This window comes from Vidua chalybeata, chromosome 16, assembly GCF_026979565.1.
Source record: "Vidua chalybeata isolate OUT-0048 chromosome 16, bVidCha1 merged haplotype, whole genome shotgun sequence".
NCBI lineage: Eukaryota > Metazoa > Chordata > Aves > Passeriformes > Viduidae > Vidua > Vidua chalybeata.
In genome coordinates, this window is record NC_071545.1 from 10,703,678 (window position 1) to 10,717,901 (window position 14,224).

The 14,224-nt window shown below is 42.0% G+C and overlaps 1 protein-coding gene across 7 annotated transcripts in view; it reads right to left on the bottom strand.

The window, feature by feature from the left end:
- The window catches only part of PDGFA (platelet derived growth factor subunit A), a 166,243-nt gene that overhangs the window by 130,357 nt on the left and 21,662 nt on the right, over window positions 1-14,224 (bottom strand). For 3 of the 7 annotated variants that reach the window (XR_008433769.1, XM_053957808.1, XM_053957807.1), the window contains one exon: window positions 10,912-14,148. Coding sequence is in view for 5 of the 7 variants with exons in the window: in XM_053957808.1 (XP_053813783.1) it covers window positions 14,138-14,148 (11 nt within the window). In the remaining 2 variants the exon portion in view is untranslated. Of the gene's footprint in view, window positions 1-350; window positions 531-803; window positions 3,518-9,074; window positions 9,249-10,911; window positions 14,149-14,224 lie in introns of those variants that run through there. The other 4 variants (XM_053957804.1, XM_053957806.1, XM_053957802.1 and 1 more) reach the window with 3 other exon arrangements.

Here is a 14,224-nt window from a genome sequence, read left to right on the forward strand (position 1 = left end):
CTGCTCTTCCAGGACTATTTTAATTATATGGCATGATCCATAAGAGACCTAATCCCAGGATCTAATCCTGGAAGCAACAGACAGCTGTCTGTCTGCCCTGTGTACTCAGAGAAGTGCCCTTGGGGCTGCAGTGAGGGTGATGCAGATGATGGGACAGGAGGACAAGCAGTCGCCCCACACAGAGAGCAGGCACCTGCCCAGGGATAGCCCTGGTCACCCTGGCCAGGGCACCACCCCCTTGACCTCTCTGGCATGTGAGTGGCACTGGGCAGACCCCACGGCCCTGAGTCCTCCCCTGGTTAACAAGAATCTGGGTGGATGCTGCATCTACAGACCTCCAAATCTAATTAAGAACACACACGGCTCCAGTCCTCTCCGAGCATCAGGCTTATATAAATACATACACATATAAATACATGGTACAAATACAGCCTCTGGCAGCAGGAACAGTCTCGTACTCAGATCTTCAACCGTTCTTTCCATCTGTAGATCCTGCAGGTCAAAGACATTGCAGAGCTTCAGGAACCATTCTGAAAAGGGGAAAGATTATTTTTTCCCACTGTTATCTACATGTACGTTATGCAAAATCCATTTTAATTATGGTACAACAGGGTCATCCTCACTACTCTGACTCTGAAGAACAGGCACCACTTTTGTGCACACAGAGACATTAGTAAAGCAGAAGCTCTATTTGTAGGGTGAAATTTCTCCTCCAAAAAGCACTAGAGGTAAACCAAATTCACGCCGTGAATACCAAGTGCATGAAATTCTGACTCAATAAAAGGCAGACAGCTGTGTTTTCTGATAAAAATGTGCCTTTATTTTTTAATTTTTCTTTTCATTACCTGGATTCTGTGTTTTGTCAGGGCAACAAAAACAAAACATAGTTTCTTTGATACGCGGCAAATCTGAAAACAATCCTGCAAATAGCACAACACAAAAACTCCCACAAAAAGGGAAAGCTATAAAATTTGAGAGGCGACGAGGCTTTCAGAAGTGCCAGTTTCCCAGTGCAATGGCTGGAAGGGTGGCCTGGCCTGGCGGCAGTTCAATCATTTTGTAACGAAGGACAAATACTTTCAACATCCTGAGAAAGAGGGCGGGGGGACGGGGGCACGACTCCCTTGCTTTCCCTCCTCCTGCTATTCTTTCTCCTCCCTCCCCCCACCCCTTGGATTTTCAATAGCTCTTTAGTGTTTCCATCAAAGGCTTTTACCATTCATCCTCCCTTCTGGTGCCTGCCTTCCACCTGTCTATCCATCACAGCCCTAACCCAGGTCCCTTTTTTCCCCCCCTTTGCTATTTTTCACGCGGTGGGATTTGTTTATAAGCTTCTGTATTACCTAAACTGCAGGGGAAGAGGCTGCTGGGAGGAAAGTGAGAAAGCAGGATTAAGGAGGAATAATTCAGGTCCATTGCATTTCCATCTGAACGGTCATAAAATGTGCAAATCCTGTTCCTGGGAATTTTGTGTCAGAGGCCTTCCCTGCCACTGCCCTTCCCGTAGCCCTTCTCTCTTTCCCTCTCATGGAAAAACAAGTGTTGAGAAGGATGACTGTAACTCCACAGACCCCAAAAGCCATGACGTGTGTGCCAGCAGGGAGGAGGCTCCCACCAGCACGTGTGCAGGGAGACACTCCAGATGTGGCCATAAACTACAGAAAGTGGGGTGGGAGGCTGCAGGGATTGAATCCAGCAGGACAACAGGAGTGAGCAGGGAAAGGCTGCTCAATATGACAGCTCCCAACACCCCCAGCTAATTAATGAGCCTGGGTAAAACACAAAAATAACCTCCCAGGCTTTTTGGCTCTGTAAGTAAATCGTACAGAAATATGTGATTCAGACCCCAGCAGCTTGAAGAGTTTCTAGTCTCATTTTTAGCTCATCGCCATCACAAGGCACCAAAATAGGCACAGGCCAGCTTTCCAGACCCCAGAGACCCACCAACAATCCACCTGTCAGCAAACTGAGAGACAGAAGAAGGGCCACTGCTCTGTACAGGTCAGTGGAGATTTGTCACTGATTCAAGCAGAAGTCACTGCGACCCCTGGGCTACCTGACCAAACACTCTCAGAACAGCAAGTTATGCTAAAAAAGGAAGTGGCCTTCAACCTGTCCCACACCCTAGTGAGCCCACAAACCTTTTCCTGGTGGAACTTCATGCCATATCTGCTGGACCTGGCAACAGCTAGCAGCTCTCTTCCACTTACAAACACATCCCGGAGATATTGCGGATCACCCCGCAGGTAGCACATGTCAAAATAAGTTCCTTTGATTGACAGTTATTTATTATTTTTAAATAAAATGAGAATAGATTGAATGGGTTGCTCAGCAGCAGCTCAGTTCTTTGTTCGGCAACTTCTTGGACAGCTTGACCATACGTATGACAACACAAAATAAATTTCACTTGCTTGCAGTAGCAGTTGGCTATAAATTCAGTCCATCGATGATTTATAGCTCTAGCAGCAGTGGGATATATGAAATGAGAAGCCCTTTCATCCTTAAACTGCTCTGCAGTCCTGGTAGGGATGATGAAAGCCATTGTTGCTAAGGCCAGAGGAGAGCAGGAGTTCACTCAGCTGTGGTAGGAGGAGGTGTGCAAATTGGGTCCAAAGGTGAGAGGAGGCCCAGAGACAGAGCAGCCCTTGGTTTCGAAGAGCAGCCAGAAAGAAATCCTTAATGATGCTCAGCCGTGCTTTGCAGGCTGGAGGGGAGCAGTGTTTCCATCAACTAAATGATCTCAAGTCTTTGGCTTCCCTGAGGGCACTGCACCAGGACAGACTGGGATCACTCACCAGAGTCACTCTCGGATGTTTGTGTTCTTCCCACCCACCAGCAGCCCCGAACCTGAGCATGTCTTTGGCACAGCAGGCGGGATCCTTAATCCTGCAGAGGGCCAGCCCCAAGCAAAGATTAGCAGAAGAATCTGTTTTCATTAAAATCCAACCTACCATCACCATCCTGCCTGATGGTTCGGTTTAAAATGCACATGTCCAGCTCTTGTAGCAGCTCTGCTTCTGCAGGAAAAGGGAAGTTCAGCAACCTGCCTCTTCACTTTCTAATGTCTCTCTTTATTTTCATCAGCAAGTAACTAAGACAGACACACTGAGGAATGTTAAATGCACCTCCTCCTGGAGAATTTTGCCAGCAAGATCAATGGAATTGGGATTTTGCCTTTATTATGTTTCTTTTGACTGTGGAACTGGTCTGATTTTCCTCCCAGAGATTTTTTTTTTTTTTAAGAAACCCCACAAAACAACAAAACAGGAGAAGACATACAAATAAACATTAATACGTACAGGAAAAATACAAAACTTAGCACCATGCACTCCCCTCATTATTAGACAAAGGTTGGGAAGGGTTCACAAGTGTAAAACGCTCATGTGAATTATGAGATTACTGCTCAGTTTTCTTTCAAGTCGTGGGCTGGAAACAGATGGTGGCTGTAGCATTTATGACGGCACAACATGTTACTGCAAGCCTAGCCATCTCTTTCTCTCTCCTCTCAAAAATGCAGCTGCAAGGAAAGTTGTGGAAAATCACATTAATAGTCTCTTCCACCACACAGTTTTCCAGCCCTTCATCCCTGGCCAGCACATGGACAGAGCCATCTTGTATGCCAGCAAGAATACTCTCCTAATCCCTGTCCTGAATAGTTACCACTGACTGGCTTATTTAACAGCTAGTTAAAATGTGAGGTTTGTTAGCATTGTAAAAAAGCCTCCAGAAAGCAGGTCCTTAAGGTCAGGGCAGATGCCATGTGATCCCAAGGGCTCCCTAAGGGAAACACTCAGAAAGAAGCCATCAGAGAGTCTTTTAGCTGTTTATTATTTAAACATTCAGTTCAGACCAAGCAGGTTGATTTATAAAGAAGCAGAAAGACAGATATAACAATTTCAAAAGCATCTTTGTAACTCAGGAGTCCAAATTTCACTTCCAAGCAAGAGTAGAAGCTTTCAAAAGGGCAAAGGCCTCTGGATTTTCAGTCAGACAGCCTTCCAGTGATCACAGGCTTAGAAGGATCTGGGGCCCTGAAGATACGAAGAGCAACTAACCCCATATTTAAATATCTTGCCTGTACACAAGAAAAAAACGTCCATGTGCTTCAGTCCTGATGGAAATGCTTTGCTGCCTAAAATATGTTCATACCTGGACTTGAACACTTGAGCTGAGCCTGGGGCACAAACCCTCCACTCTCAAGGCACCACAGAGGACTCTGCTGACACCAGAGAACTCTTCAAACAGTACAAAACTGTTACCTGTTACCTAGGATTTCTGTGTGCTTTACAAATGTGAAGCAATCCTGTATCCCATTGTTTCTGAGAGCATTAAGTCTCTGGGATTCCAAAATCAGGATTTTAGAATTACTTCTTCACTTGAGTTAATTAAGACTCTGTCAAATGATAATTTCTCCAGACAAGTGTCACTGGTGTATTGGAGTATCCATGTTGCTATTTTCACTTTTCTGGCCTCACTACCAGCATCAGCACCAACATTATGTGTTCATCCTTAGCCACTCCAGTGTGCTCCTGCCATGCTTCCTGCACCCAGCTACACACAGGGCAGCATTTCTGCCCTCTGCAGTGTCAAACAGGGTAAATGAAAGCAAGATAGACTTTTACCATTCCCTTTATCACTTTTCACAGCTAGACCAGGAAGTTGCTACAGAAATTCAATAGTGTACACACTTGAAACTCCAAACAGCCTTTTGCCAGAGATAGACTCTCTCCAGGTGATATGACCATACATATCCACTGCATATCTGTCATAATTGCAAAAGCCCTCAGACCTTTTCTCTAAGATAGAGAAGGTGCCATTTCATTTTTCTTTTGGAAAACTCCTCCTGCAGAATTCATTAGTATCCTATGCAACAATGTACTTCCTGTAAGTACTGAAACATAAAGTGTATTAGAAGTTTCCACTTCTGTTTTTATCTTTTCCTGATCTAGCATGAAAATTCTTTTGAAGTTCCTCAAAGTGTTCTTCATATATGCTTGTTTTAGGAAATACCAGATCACTATTGGCAAACTTCTCCTTAATTAAGTGAGATAAAGGAATCAAGATGATATGATCTGCTTAATTCCCCACCTTTTTAAAGTCCCATTTTAAGATTTTTTTTTCCACTTGCCTTTGAAAAGACACATACTGAAGAAACTAAGGAAGGGGAAGGTCCAGAGAGGGTAAGCTTAGCTCTGGGCTCTCCAGTGTAGCTGACCTTACTGGTAGAAAACCACTGAATATAAAAGCCCTCCCTCATTCCTATGGAATGGTTTATTGAAAGGTTTCAGACCTTTCTGAAACTCACATCTCTCTGGACAATGCTTAAGAGGAAAAGACTAAACTGCCCTGTGTTAGCACAGTGGGCTCCTCAGAGCCTCAGCTCAGCAAGTCAACTCAGATCATGCCTACCCTTAAGCACAAGTAACTTCAAAGAAACATCTCACAGGACTCAAGTTCAGCTTTGCACTGTCTCCCTTGATGAATCACAACTTAGGGTATGCAGGGAGCTAATGGGAAACATTTGCACTCACTAACCCCAGCTGCAAGGTCCCAAAACCTGTTAGCTATGTTACCTACACAGGCATAGCCCAAACACACTGGATGGGCCAGAGGCTCTTCACAACAAATGGGTACAAGCTGTTAGGCAAGTTCTTCTGAAGCACCTCTACAAGAAACATATCCCAGAACAGTTAAATTTTGATTTAAAAGCAGTATTTGGGGCAATCAGTGAAGTACGCAAGCTGAGCATTAACCTGCCCCACTCCTACTCGGCCTGTTGAAGAAACCACTCTATCTGGGATAAATTGCTTCTGTCACTTTTGCTGTGGAAACCCCTTGCAGTCAAGGGGAATTCAGATCTTGGGCAGGTTTCTGAGTAGCTTTCTGGCTCCAAGGAGATCTCTGAGCAGAATACTTTACAGTGGGTGAGTTTGGGCCAAGAAATGTCCTCATTTCCAAGTGTGTGAGCACAGAGCCCCCAGCCCTCACCCACATGGGAGCATCTCTCCTCCCTCTCTCCCTCCTCTTCTGGCCCCACACAGACTCCAACAGCAGCTAAGCAGGGCCCAGAGGTGAAATCTGGCCTTTTGAAACTTCCCTGGTCTTCAGGTTAAACCAGCACCACCTTTATACAGAAAATGCATGTAAAGCCGAAGTGCTAAGGAAAGGTGAAGCATGGCTGGAGTGAAGGGGGCTCCCCATCTGAAATGTCTGAAACCTAAAGTTTGAGAGCTGCTGCCTAGAGATGGAAGGCAGATGTCGTGGTGACACTGTTGGGTCAAAATTAGTCTCTCTTCAGAACAAAGAGATGTTCTGAAGTCAACAAAGGTTTCTTGAAAGTTACGTAAAAATGAATTAAAAGTGGATGCCCAAATCCCTTAGACTGCTGAAAAAATTCCAGCTAGGGATGTCCAGCAAGTCTGGAGGGGTCCTTCATACTTCACTGAGGTCTAAAAGTCTTGAGTTCATCCCCAAAGGCCCTCTGTGAACAGAGTCTTTCTTGTGGTCAAAGAGGGGCTATCATGAATTTATGTCTTACTTTTCCCCTTGTGAGCAAGCAAAACAATTTCTATGAGTAATTCTACCCACTAATTGCCAAGGAAAAGTCTGGTAATAAATGCTCTGCATTTTTGACAGGTCAGAGGCTTCCCTAAACAAAGTTGCTGTTTTATGTGTTCTATCAGCACATGTTCACATCCGGGGTCCTCAGTGAATTCCAGCGTGGATGAGTCTCTGTGGGAAATTGCTTTTCCCTATTTTCTTGTTCTAACTGCTCCAGGAAATGAGCCTATTTTTACAACAACACTAAACAGCAAAATATGAAACCATTATGTGCTTTGTGGCAAGTTTCGGGTCAGTTCTCAGGTAACTGTCACCTCCAGAGAAGTCAATGGAGTTGTATCTGTTCATGCAAGGTAGAGACCAATTATGTAATTGGTTGATCAGTTACCAGAACACAGAGCTACCACAGGCCTAAGGAGTGTCTTGTTTTCATGCGTCTCAAAGTTCATCCAAGCCCTGATGCATTGATAAGTGAAGTATTCCAGTATTATGGTCTGTAAAGATGATAATTAACTGCTGAAAGATTTAAGCATTAGCCTTCTCTACGAACATATACTTTGTCACTGAATGATCCTTATTAGTATCTCTTCTGGATCCTTTTTTCACCTGCCAAACAAACCAGGGTGGGATTTTCAGAAGTGTTTAAAATCCTTTTCTCCTACTTATTTGTGATTGCTTTCAAGAATAAAGATGTTTTCAAAATCCCTGGAGATTTCAAGCACTATGGGCTCAACTACATCTCTGTGTGCTTCTGCCTTCTGCACGCCTGATTTAACAGCTACTCTGAATTCAAAGCTGGACAGTAAACCCAGTTGCCTTCATTATGGAAGATCAAAGATAGTACACAGAGGCCAAAACACCAGATCTGATCTGAAGATGAGTGTGTAATGCTTGTTACAAACTTGGCTCCTTATTTACTGGTTTCAGGGACTACTCCAGCCTTCACATGTGAACTTATTTTCTCTTGAAGTAATCAATTGTGCCTTTCTTTGTGTATTTCATCTAAGAATTTGGGATACATCTGGCATGCACAAGTATCAGTCCAAACAAATTCTTGAGTTGCTCAAAACTCAAACCAAGTCAGATTTGGTGGCCTGCTAGTAAGTCAAACATATAAATGATTTGATTCCTCTCTACGGGAAGAAGTAACCCTGGAAAAATGTGACATGAAGTCTTCAAGTGACAGAAATTCTATCACCAGGATGCTCCCAGAATTTCATCCATTGATTATGAGCTAGACAATGAGTTAGCACTTTCTTACCTTCAGGCTGGGAAAGAGGTACTCATGACTTTCCACCTAATTGGAAAGCTCACCAAACGTTACTCGAGACCAGCATATAGAAAACAAACTTAGAGACAATATCTAAGGAAAACAGAACCTAACCTATGACTTGTTCTTTGATTTACAACTGTGATTGTGGGCCCCACCTCACAGTCATATGCCATGGTATTAGGCAGCAGTTCAACAAGAACCAGTCCTAACTTTTCACATGTTGTAGTGATTCTGAACTACTTCAGCACATACTTTAGCCTGATGCAGCAAGTAATTAGAATGACTAAAGGGACAGGAGGCATGCCACAAGTGAAAAAAGAGAGATCGAGCCTTTGGTCTACCTTATCCTACCTTTCTAATTTTTTTTTTTTTAAACAAAAGTTGCCAAATTTCTCATGAAATTTGCTCTCAGTAATTTCTCCCATCTCAAATTTCTTTGTTATCAGCACAACTGTGAGTTTTCAAACTATATCCTGAGGAACCTCAACAGATCTGAAATGGCCTCACTGGCGTTAGTGACTGCAGTCCTGAATCCACCCATGCCAAGAAAATATTTTCCCCAAAAAGAACAAATATGTAATTCAAAAGGACAACCTCCACGGGAGGAGGAGTGGCACACTCCCAGCTGTCTTCCTAGTTGTATATACAAGTTTTGTTACTACATCTTTGGGGTTGCTTACTAAATACTTCAACACTTTTGAGAGCACAAAGACCCCCAGCCCACAGCTGGGATCCTGTGTCAGGAAGGCACACACTAATTAAAAAATAAAGCATCAACTCTGCTCCATTTGCCTGAGGTCAATGGGATGTTTGTCCAAACCTAGGAGCATGCTCAGGCACCAGTTTGAAGACGAGCAAACACAGGCATCTCTTAAAGTGTTTTTCCATGTTAGGGCCTGGGAAAAAAAATTCAGATTGAGCCCATGATAAAAACAGTTCCCCATGGAAATGTTACCCACACCATAAAAGGAAGGAATGACACTGAACTGAAAATTGTCTACTGAATTTTTGTAAATTCCCATAAAATCTGAGTCTTGTTCTGTGTGCATAATTTTGACTGTAAGTCATGAAAGGCTGACTCCTAAGAGAAGCAGGAAATGACTGGCTCATGATAGGATAAAAGGCTGCATAATTGCATGGGCAGAAAGATGGATTTTCATCAATCACTACATTCTCTGACAATATGGCAGTGGCTTTTGATCATGTATCCAATGCACAGTAATTAGGCAAAATGACTTACCCTCAATCTTTTCAGTATTTAGCTCTAAGGGTGCAAGGATTCATTCTTGGAAAGGGAAGATGGTCGTGTGATTTAGGGCACTGGATGAGCACTCAGATCTGAGTCCTCTCCCTGGTTCTGCCACAGCCTTGCTGTATGACCTTGCACAGGCTTTTCTCCATGCCTCGGTCTCGCCTAAAATGGGATAACAATAGTTCTTTATTTCAGAGGACATAGGCATAAAAACCAGCTCAAGGCTGTGCCACAGAGATGCTACAGCAAAGAGCAGCACAGAAAAGCTCACACATGGAATAATGCCTTGCTAATAAAATGTGGGAACACAGACAATAATTAAATTGAGTAATAAACACAAAACAGAGGCTGATTTTTGAGGAATGCAACACTGATATGCTTTTACCTGGAATTAAAGGAAATTTAAGTGGGATTCGTATGAGTTGACCTGACTCTGAGATCTGCTAGCAGTACAAACTGTGTATTAAAAACACTAAGGAAATTACTTCATTCAAAACCTCTACGTGGTGTCTGTTTTAGAGCAACCATGATTTCCAGCCCAAGAGAGGGTCAGATAACTATCCAGAACATTTTCAAAGCCATAGGAGGTGCCTACAAACATGATTTCCTTCAATTTACAGTAAAATATGAGCATGCAAATCTGAGGTAGTTTTGAAACTTCAAAATAAAATCTGAAACATTCAAATTAAAACATAAACGGGGCCACTGATCCTAACTAAACTGTCAGATGTCTGGAACAGCTTCAATGCCACTATTCCAGCACCACACTGCTGCTGGAATTGGACAGCGCTTTCGCAAAGAGTCTTCAGCAGTATTCTTCCAAATGCAAAGATGAATCTTTTTCTCGAAAGCATTTATTTGCCTTTCATGTCAGGGGTCAGTTATGGGCCTATGGGTCTGGGAGAGAGGATCTCAGGGTACATGCCCAGATAAACCAACTGATTTGGAGACCAACAGATCAAAGGCTGTTCTGTCAGGCAAGAGGAGACAAAACAGATGCAAGACAATCTTAGGAAGGGAAAATCATTTCTGAGAGACAGAAACAAGAGGGATGGTAAAGTCAGGCAGAGAATAGCTGGAAAACAGCCCACAGAAAGGCAACATGGACCTAAGGGGGACAAGCAAGTGGAATGTTGAAGCCCATTGGAAGGAGGATGATGTTTCAAGAGTAAAAAGCCTAAACCCAAAGTGCTGAAGCTACCTGGGAACCTGGGAGAGGAGCAACTGCCTGCAGTCCCCGTGCATTGCTTAACAAAGCAGATGCCAGGCAGGACAGAGGACGGGAGAAAAGGAAAGCAAACTGGCACACAATCCTTGGTTTCACTCAACAAAAGCAACTCAAGGACAGATCTAGAAAGGTTAAGCACTGAATTAAATGTAAGGAATTGACCAAAGAATCAGTGACCATGCACCATAATCTGAGATTGGGTTTGGGTTTGACATCTCTGTATGTCCTTTCTGATAAGACAAGACCTCAGAAAAAGGCATGGTCAGAACAAGAAGTTCTGGATCCCTGGACAGAGGAAATGAGTGCAGAATGTAAAACAGAAACACATTTCATCCCCAAACTGCTGCCTACAATGTGGAAGGACAAAACCAACAAGGTGTTAAAGCACTGCACAGAAGTGCAGCTTCTGACAACCTCCACCCTGGGCTCCATTAAGCCCCCTACTCAACCCCCACCCCACAAATAACAGAGCTGTCCATCAGATATCTTGTGGCTCCAGTGGCTCACACCCTTCCCTGTAACACTCCAAAGGCAGCACATTAGAAGTCCAGAGGGAGTCCACCTCCAGCAGACAGCAGAAGAAGATATGACACGGCATTCACAAATGCACAGAGAACTGTTTAATTTACAGCCACAATGGTGAAACAAACCATTTCAGAGCTTGGACATTCAAAGTTAAGTCTGACACTCACTCTTATATTTACTTATTGTGCTTAAGTATTAGAGAACACAGGATTACATTAACCATACACGACAATCTGAGATCCCTGCGGGACTGAGGAGTGGAAGGGATGAGCAAGAATGAGGGACCAGCCCCTCAAGTGGTGTAAGCTGGTACAGCTCCATTGCAGGCAACGGAGTGATGGTGATTTACACCAGCTGAGGATATGGCCCTTGAAATGTCCAACTTAACTTTGAATTAATGACTCCTGTGTCGCAACCTTTAGTGTCACTGTTCCTTCTGGTTGTATCTGCCACTTTGAAGGAGGACTAATCCCACAACCCGCCATGGTCCCAAGGCTGGCGGGTGAGAGCTCAGCTGGACTACAGGAAGTGATGCTCATGTTATGACACTACTCCTCACAATTTAACAGCCATGGACTGCATCCTCATCTGATGTAAATTAGCTTGGGGCCATCTGAAGTCAGAAACATTTGCCAATTTATAGTAGCTGAGAACATAGCCCTGAGATTTTTGTGTTTTCTGCCGCATGCTGTACGAACACTGTGCTTGACAACAGAGACTCCTGTGCGTTTCATTCCTCGTAACAAAATTAACTCAAGACTACAAGTCTCAAACAAACGGCTATTGGAAAAGTCCCCATTCAGTCTTCACTCTCTCCTGGTGTGCTGAATTTGGCATAACACGTTTATTTGCTGGCACCAACAGAACCTCTCGGTTTGCTTTGTTTTCAAGACTTTGCTACAAGGCCAGACTCCCTCGTGATGTAAATCAGAGCTCCAGGATACCCAGGGGAGTCACTCCCAAAGAGCTGGCCCACAAACCCAAACACAACCTTCTCATGCAAGTCCAACCACAGGACTCTTTCCAAGAGTTGTTTTGCAAACTATTCCACTTAAGTGACTTTGACATCCTTTCATACCTGCACAGTGTCTGAGTGGGTCACATAATGCTTTTCATCTACATGATTTTAATGGATATATGTTTGGTTTTTTCTTTCATTAGATATCTTTTAGACAAAAAAAAAAAAAAAAAGGAACGGAGCAACATTATTGGCATCCCACTGAAACATAAATATATAAATTACATTTTATACACTTTTTTAAACGCAGACACATACATTCATGTGCATAACATTGTGAACAGTACACTTAGTGGAAAACAAGCACAGACAATCTTAGTTAAATGTATTTCCAGTTTTGGTGCTCAACAAATACACTGGGAAAATGATCACAAAATAGAACGGTGACTAACACTATCTCTGCATTAGCGTCCGAAGCCAATAATGCCTGTTAGCTAACATTGCTTTGTTTGGTTGAATTTGGACATAGCTACAGGAACAGGAGGGGAATGTTTGAACTATATTTAGAGAAATGGAAAGGTTAAAAATCTTGCTCTCTTTTGTTGTTTGAAGGTTCTGCAGTTCATTCACATTTGAAGATATTTTTATTTGAGTGGAAACACTGTCTTCAAGACAAACCTTTTTGTTGTTCCAAACTAAGAAAACTCTTTCATCTCTTTGTAGATGTTTCACAAATAAAAGAATCCAGTAGCTCATTTTACATATCCAATGTAATAATCCAAATAAAACAAAGGGTACATAATCCAAACTACTGGGGTGGGGCAGTGATTTTGGCCAAGTGAGTAGCCATGTCATATCTGGCACAGCCCTAAATTTCCAAAGCAGTACAGAAGGATTTATCCATGTGGCTCCCACTGCAATCTGTGGGGAACTGAACATTTAATCCTTTGGCACTTTGAAAATATAGGAGCTGATGCCAGAGTATTTTATCTGCCCTGCTATAGTTAAAATAGATTTTGATGTTATTTGGGCTATTCTTCTACAAAAATATGACCACAAAATGCTTTTTTTTTCTTTTTTTTCTTTTTTTTTTTTTTTTTTTTGGTTCAAGAAAACATAGCAGGCTTTCTCAGGTATATAAAACTGTTAATTTTTAGATAAAAATACAAACTTCACCTTTACAAAAACACATATTTCTGTTGAATACACATAAAGCATAACATTTTACCAAAAATAAAGAATTTTAGGTTTTGTTCAAATATTTGCAGCAAGGTAGTTCCCATGCCACCATGACATTATACAATGCAGATACAAGAATTTGTACATTTCACACAGCTCCAACATGTGAAATAAAAGTATCTGTATACTGATAAGAATGACAATTGCTAACACAATATCACTAGTAGGCAACTGGCATAAGTCTTAAAGAAAAAAAATAAGGATTTTTGCATGGATATCCTATGATTTGTTTACGCACATCTCTCTTTTTTTTCTCTTTTTATTTTTTTTCTTTTATGTAATGCTTTAAATTACGGGGTAGGTTGGGGAACATAAACCAAGAAACGTCTAGAAAATTATGCATAGGTATACCATTTTTATTTTAATACATCTCATTAGTTTGCATCCCACTAGGAGAAATACCATAACGTTTTGTGTTCTGCTTATTGTTATATCAGTCTTTTATATGTGTTATTGGCAAATGTAGTCCAAGAGATAATAAAAAGCTAGGCAAAGAGTAAAAAGAAAACTTAATAATCACTTTATGGTGTAAAAAAAAAAATCCACTTAAGGCTCCCCAGAAGGTTTTTTTGTATAGACTTTTAAAACACCACCAAGCAAGGATGTATTGTTCTATAGTGTTTGCGTGGCATTTGATCATTTCATACATTCCTGCTTTTTTTGTGCCTGAAGTCCACCAGTGTCCATCCATCTTCATCAAGAACGCAGGCACATTTCTTGACGTAAAGCACCGTTGACTGCTCTGACAGAAATCCACTATTCACTTAGATTTTTGTCATGTTTTTGAGTACTTTTGGTATCCTCCATTCATTCAACTGTCTTTTTTTTCTTTTCTGTTTTTCTTTCTTTCGTTTTTTTTTTCTTTTTTGGACAGGGAAGCTTCCTATTGTTTCACAGAGTGCTACAATACTTGCTTTGATGTCACATTAAACAAATGTACATTGTCTCTTTGTTCTCATTAAGTGTTCTTTTGAGCCAGTTTTTTCACACAGGAGAACAAATAAAGTATACAGTCAATAAGCACCATACATAGTAGGTTCAGGAATGTAACAAACCATGTACATCCATGTCCCAGAGAGAAGTTTTTTTTCTAGCTTATTTTCACCTTACATCTGCAGGAGAGAAAAAAGATACAATAACTCTATGATTAGAATCAAAGGTCCTGTCCTTGAAGTAGATGACTTAAAA